This window comes from Micromesistius poutassou (genome assembly GCF_964030765.1).
Source record: "Micromesistius poutassou genome assembly, chromosome: 8".
Lineage (NCBI taxonomy): Eukaryota > Metazoa > Chordata > Actinopteri > Gadiformes > Gadidae > Micromesistius > Micromesistius poutassou.
Genome location: NC_140278.1, coordinates 17,234,844 through 17,242,260, shown reverse-complemented (window position 1 = coordinate 17,242,260; position 7,417 = coordinate 17,234,844). Strand labels below are relative to the sequence as shown.

Below are 7,417 nucleotides of genomic sequence, written 5' to 3'. Positions count from 1 at the left end.
GCCCCCAGGACAGACAGGACAGAGACCTTGAACACACTCTCACACACACACACGCACGCGCACACACACACACACACACACACACACACTGACACACACGCACACATGGAGCAGAAGGCAGCGCTGGATACAGTCCAGGGAACACAGGTCTTAAAAGCTCTGCTGCTGTGGATCCTTGTCAGAGGTCACCATGTTGCACTGTAATGCACTTACACACACACTTACACACACACACACACACACACACACACACACACACACACACACACACACACACATATACACAAAACCACACACTTATAGATGCACTCTTGCATAGACCACACCCGAATACACTCTTCTTTACACACACACACACACACACACACACACACACACACACACACACACACACACACACCACTAACTACCCAGTGTTCAGATATCTCCATAAAAGGAGTTGCCTAAAGGTTGTGTTCTTGGACAACTGCTGTTTGGAAATGTGGCTGTGTACACTGCAGTGTCATTTTAGTTCAACTTTGCTTTCAAGTGTTTTTATGCAGTATTTGACACGTGCGGGAGAAGGATTCTTTGCTGTCTAGAGCTCAATGCGAATTTTCTCTCCTTATTTGGGAACATGATGAATTTTGACATAAACTGCAACCTTTCACACAAGCATCAAAACGCGGTGCTTCATGTCAACAATACCAAATGTAGAAACGTAGCCATCGCTTCCCCTGTTGGAGACGTGTTGATTTTGTGTTCTCACCAAAGGGGCAGTCTCTTGCGCTGAGATTAGCATTTTTATTACGGGTGAGCTGAGATTTCATCAGTGAGGCTGTCAAGGATTGCAAAACATACTTTCTCCATCAGTTTTATTTCTGTGTTCCTCTGCCAAAAAAGCAGAGGAACTAAAGCTAATAGCATACCAGTACACACTGACACACACACACACACACGCACACACCAACTAACATGACTAAAGAAACCAACCGAGAAACACAACACACACCAAGAAATACACACCCACAAACAACCCAACCCAACTGTAATGCATAGTGAAACAGACACACTAAACCACCCAACCACACCCACGGACTGGACCCCCACCCGCCAAACCTTATCACAACCAATCAGAACATGTCTTAACCAGAACATTCCCCCCCCCCAGACCATCAAGGCGACCTCCCCCGCTCGGTGACCCCCAGGGTGACCTATAACCTGGAGGAGGGTCAGGTGCCAGAGACCAACATGCCCGTGCCGCTTCTACATCAAGCCCCAACCGCGCCGACGGCTCGGCCTCCATCCTGGTGGCGGAGAACCTGGACTACGAGAGCAACCGCTTCTTCGCCTGAGGGGTCCGCGTGCAGAACGTGGCGGCCGTTCCCCTGGCCTCCTTCACCACCGTCTACGTCAACGTGACGGTGTGAGTCGTCGTCGTCCCCCCCCCCCCCACCCGGTGTCTCAACCCGGCCTCTCCGTCGCTCAGACTGGCTGGCTGCAGCCGACTGGCTTTACGGTCGGGCGGTCCTTGTCCGTCTGTCCGTCTGTCTATCTGTCCACTCTGTACGTCTATCTGGCCTCTCTCGCGATCAGGCTTTTGCTATCAGGTTTTTTTTCGACCCTGTCTGTCATGTCTGCCTGTCTGTCTGTCTGTCTGTCTGTCTGGGTTTTAAACTGAATAGATGAAGAGATGTTCCATCTGCCTGTCTGTCTGTCTGTTTGTCTGTCTGTCTCTCTTGGTATCAGGCTTCGTCCCTGTCTGTCTGTCTGTCTGTCTGTCTGTCTGTCTGTCCTTCTGTTCGTCTGTTTTTTTGGTTTCTTTGAACATCCTCATCAACCTCAAACTGTTTATCCACCCCCCTGAGAAGGAACAGGATTGTTGACGGTTGACTCCCTATCCCTTGCCTATAACAGGGGAAGCAAGCGACCAAGGGATGAAAAGGGGATGGGAGATGAAGGGGGAGGGAGATGAAGGGGGAGGGAGATGAAGAGGGAGGGAGACAGTAAACCCGGTCCTTAATGAGCAGGGGAAGATTCGCAGGTCTGCTAGCTTGTGACAGTAAACAACTAGCAGTTAGCTCAACAACTAGCCCCACGCTGCCTTTCTGATGGGGTACGCCGTGTGGGGTGCACGGGAGGCGCTGTCTGATTGGTTAAGAACAAACCCACGCGGGGCTGCGTAATTGGTCTCTCCTCCATCACCGACAGAAAGGTTTTTCTCGGAAGTTGCCTCAAAACCCAAACTTGAATTCCGGTGCTTTTCCTTCCCTCCTTCCTCCGCGGCCGCCAGACGTGAACGACAACGTCCCCTTCTTCCTGTCCTCTACGTACGAGGCCACGGTGGCGGAGGGGGCGGAGGCGGGCGCGGCCGTGGTCCAGGTGTCGGCCACCGACCTGGACTCTGGCCTGCACGGCATGGTGAGGACCCCCCCACCCCCCCCCCCCCCCCCCCCCCCCCCAGAGACTGACAAGGTAGACAGGTAGAGAGACAGACCGGTACAGAGACTCACAGGTTGGAGCGACCGACGGGTAGTGAGACTGAGGGTGAGGTACAGTGTGACGGAGAAAAGACGGCGAGAGAGAGCGAGACAAGACGGGGACAAGACGGGGACAGCGAGGACACACAGAGGGACAGACAGGCAGGTGGGCAGAGGGATAGACGGGTAGAGAGTCGGGAAAAAGGTCGAGAGATGGAGAGACAGACGGGGAGAGCGACGGAGACACAGACGTGAAGAGAGCCGGACACACAGACTTGAATATGCAGACACAAACACATTTACAAACACGGAGACCAAGACATGAAAGACAGACAGACAGACAGACAGACAGACAGACAGAAAGACCACAAGACAGGCATGAAGACTGAGATTCGTCTGGACACATAGACCCGTTTAGTATCGACCACCAGCGGGTGTGTTCTCCGTCCCGCTGGTGACCCCCCCCCCCCACCGTGTGTGACGCGTCTCCCCCCCCCCCCCCCCCCCCCCCCCCGCCCCCCTCCCCTCCAGATCAGCTACGTGATCCTGAAGGACGAGAGCGGCGACTCTCAGTACTTCAGCATCAACTCCCACACGGGCGTGGTCCACACGCGCGCCTCCTTCGACCGCGAGCAGAAGGGCTCCTACCTGATCGAGGTCCAGTCCCAGGATGGCTCCGAGTCCGCCCGCTCCGGGCAGCAGGGCCAGCCCAACACTGGTGGGGACAAACACACACACACGCGCGCATACACACACATGGACGCACGCACGTACACACACGCAAACACATTGACGCATGCACACAGCCACACACACACACACACACACACACACACACACACACACACACACACACATTGACGCATGCACACACACACACACACACATTGACACACGCACGCAAGCACGCACACAACCGCATGCACACACACACACAAGCATTAAGTGCACTATAACTTCCTCTTTAACACAGTACATGAAAGTAAATGAAAGAAAAGATTTGATACATTGGAAACACATGCACATACATATATAATGTACAAGTACATTTACACACACACACACACACCATGCTGACAAATTACATGCAAAATCACACACACACACCTCACTCCCACACACTTTACCCACACACACTTAACCCTCCCATACTCACACACTCTGACACACCATTAAGGACGTAGATCCCCAGACAGCAGTTAAAGGCGGTCTTTCATGTCTGGGGTTATCTGCCCCGGCCACGCCCTCCACCATCTCCATTCATTAACTCACCGTTAGCACCGTTAGCTAATGGCGCGCGCTGCTAATGGTGAGCGCTAATTGCCTATCAAGGCTTCGGGTCAATAATGGCGCATCATATCCATAGAGCTTGTTCCCCCATGTCACCATACCTCATGTTGCAGGCCCACTGGGGGTTAGGTGTGACGTCACGCATGCTAGGAGGTTCCCTCTCACCCGGGTCATTTGTAATGCATTCAGGTTTAACGAGCCGCCCTGAGGTACTGCTATGAGGAGTCTCGAAATATTCTCTGCCATTAATCTGCCATAGGCTCCTCTCTAAGATGTCCCATAGGTGATTTTTTTTTCCGGAAGGGTTTTCCATATATGGATTGAAATGGGAGGGTCTATTTCCCTCGGTTTGTATATACCGCCGTAAAGTTTCGGTTCCAGCTTGGTCCACATGATTTCTATGGCATTGGTCTGCATTTGATGAGGTCATGCGGTTTACTATAATCGTGTCGTGGCCAAGCCCCTGGGCGTTTCGTCCCCTTTAACCTGGGCTCGTTTTATTTTTCTCCGATCACACTCGACACTAAATCAGTTTTCTGTCCGACGTTGACATTGAGTTCATCTGCTTAGGGGTGTCTTCAAGCCCTCTGAGTCCTCCGTCGCGGCGCCTCTCATCTTCACCATGAGAGGACGGGGCCGTCTCCTCTCCGGTCCTCACACGAGCACTCTGTGAACTAAGCGACTGCAGACATTTAGATCTCCTCGTCCTGTAACGCCACCTCCCATCCCCTCCCTCCCCTCCTCCTCCTCCTCCTCCTCGTTCAGACACGGCGTACGTGAGGATCTTTGTGGCCGACGTCAACGACAACGCCCCGGCCTTCGACCAATCGTTGTACGAGGTGAGCGTGGAGGAGGACCAGGAGGTGGGCTTCGTGCTCATCACCGTGACGGCCAACGACGAAGATGAAGGTGAGAACGCGTCCGGCGGGCCCCGGGCTTCTCGGCGGAGCGGCTCACACATCAAACGTGTCGTTTATGCGGTTGCGGTATGTGTTTGTGTCCCTCGCCAGGTTTTAGTGGTTGATAAGATGGCTTGGGATTGGACAGGCCGGGAGGCAGGAAGTGGCAGGAATCCCACAACGCTTGGGATTGAACCAAAATATTGGGACTGGGAATCGAGAAACCTCAGTTATGACGCTGGTTGAGTTGCACGTACACAGGAAACTGTTTCAGGAATTATAAGAAAACCCTATACTGATCGCAATGATATATATATATATTATATATATATATATATATATACCATATATGGCTGGTAAAGTAGTGACAATACCTGGCCGGGGACATTAGCCTGCATCATCTGTCCTTCAGTGTTTGTCGAGTGGCTGATTGGTCCCCATGACATGCTTACACCAAACCTCCACCTTAGCCGTTCCTGAGGCAAGGAGCCCTTGACGAGTCATTCAGAATGAAACCATTTCAATTTCAGAAATAACGTACAAAAAATTTAAAAAAAGTATCATCCTAGCCATGCCTCCCAGCAGCACACACCTCCTATCTGCTATCTCCTATCTCTCCCCCCCGCCCCCCTCCCCCTCCCCCTCCCCCTCCGCGTTGTCTCCCGGTCCTTATTGTCGCTCTGCGGCGTCAGCTTGTCGCTGCTCTCCCTCGTGTGCGTCGCTGCTCGTTACCGTGGTGTCGTGGCCGTTTGAGGTTGAGCCCAGGTTTGTCCCTCTTTTCCCGCCGCCGCCGCCGCCGCCACCGCCACCGCTGAAACAAACATAAATAAGTGAATACACGCAGAGGAGAAAACATCAAGGAGGCCGAGAAGCCGGAGCAGCTCAGCTCGGCGGAACAACAGCCGCGCTGAGCGTGTCACTCTCCTAATAACGCTGCTACGATAGAGCAGCCCTGCATCTGAGGAACATGACAGAGGAGCACACCCCCAACACACGCATGCACGCGCACGCACATACACACGCACAAACAGATATACACACACACACACCAACAACCACACACACACAGTGGCACATGAACATGCACAGATAAAAAGTTAGACCCACACATGCAGGCAAGCATGCACACGTACACACACCCACAGCCACACACACACATGCACACGCACACACAAGCATACACACACGCACACACGCACACACACACACACGCACACGCACATGCACACACAGGTATGCAGTTTGAAGCCTGGCTTAGCAACGGTATAAACAGTCCCTAAGACAGCCGCTCATTGAGAAGGCGAAGGGCCAACAACAAGGATTAAAGTGTCCTGTGATCCTCCTCGTATCCTCTGTGTGTGTGTGTGTGTGTGTGTGTGTGTGTGTGTGTGTGTGTGTGTGTGTGTGTGTGTGTGTGTGTGTGTGTGTGTGTGTGTGTGTGTGTGTGTGTGTGTGTGTGTGTGTGTGTGTGTGTGTGTGCGCGTGTGCTTGTGCGTGTGTGTGTTGCTTCTGTTGTTGTCGAACACATTGCGGTTTGGTTCCACACTGATCCCCCAGACCTGCTCTGTCAGGGTTCTGGGGAGAGACACGGTGGCAGACCCACACCCAACACAGAGTTTAGAAGCGCTACGGTTGCAACCAACCCAGATCAACCCCCCCCCCCCAGAGCCTCTCCTCAGGGGCCCACGGGGTGATTAGACCAAGGACCCTCTGCCCAGACAGGGCCAGGGAGGGAGTGGTGGGGCATTTTAAAAAGCATGCAGGCAGATAGGTGGCAGGCTGACATACCGGTAGACAGAGAGGTTGGCTGACACACAACGACAGGTTGACAGACAGACAGAAAGAAAGAAGAGTAAGGTAGAGAAAACGACTCATAAGCATGTCTGATGTTATAATGAGAGAAACAGAAGGTCAGACAGGCAGGTAGGCAGAAAGCCAGAGTCAGGAAGACATGCTGTGTGTAATCGCTTGGTCCTTGGTGTGTGTGTGTGTGTGTGTGTGTGTGTGTGTGTGTGTGTGTGTGTGTGTGTGTGTGTGTGTGTGTGTGTGTGTGTGTGTGTGTGTGTGTGTGTGTGTGTGTGTGTGTGTGTGTGTGTGTGTGGATGGATGATCTGCCACAGAGCTTGGGATTAGTGGCAAAACACAAGACATGATCCGACTAAGCACTGCAACCCGGCTGACTCAGCACAACCTGCCTGATCAGGGGGGGGTGTGTGTGTGTGTGTGTGTGTGTGTGTGTGTGTGTGTGCATGTGAGTGCAACGGCATGTGTGCATATGTGAGCGTGTGAGTAAAAAAGGAAGAAACACACCACTGTGTTGATTATTTATTGTTATTTTATTTATTTATAATTCAATCTTGACTAGAAGATGTGTGATCGAAGACAGAAATGAAAAAGCATTGGATATCATATCAAATGTAAAAGCTCAGAAAGTCATTCTTCTCCTGTAATTGTCATTAAACCTTAATGTAGATCAGATGAAACGGTGCACAGGTTCCCTTTAAACCCATGAACTGAGATTCAACCCAAGCATTCACATGTATCGGAAGGTTGATGTGATCTGAAGTCCCATTAAAAAGTTCAAGCCTGCCAAACTTTCAAGAACTTTTTTTTTGTTTTGTTTAGTATTAAACAAAGTTATGTCTTATATGATCATCAACATAGTAAGCTATGCCATTTTATCACTGTTACTGAAATAAGACCCAAATTTAGAAAAATGGGGGTAATATCCTGCAGTATGTATTTGCCATTCTCCCCAAAAAACTCGTT

General features: G+C 51.6%; 1 protein-coding gene across 1 annotated transcript in view; it reads left to right on the top strand.

Annotated features, from left to right (window-relative positions):
• LOC311351805 (neural-cadherin) overlaps window positions 1-7,417 on the top strand; it is a gene marked incomplete at its 5' end in the record, with an annotated part of 92,871 nt that overhangs the window by 59,028 nt on the left and 26,426 nt on the right. The window contains 9 exon segments of the mRNA XM_084471942.1: window positions 1,047-1,177; window positions 1,180-1,239; window positions 1,241-1,255; window positions 1,257-1,331; window positions 1,335-1,403; window position 1,405; window positions 2,273-2,400; window positions 2,991-3,177; window positions 4,515-4,658. Coding sequence (XP_084328068.1) covers window positions 1,047-1,177; window positions 1,180-1,239; window positions 1,241-1,255; window positions 1,257-1,331; window positions 1,335-1,403; window position 1,405; window positions 2,273-2,400; window positions 2,991-3,177; window positions 4,515-4,658 — 810 coding nt within the window.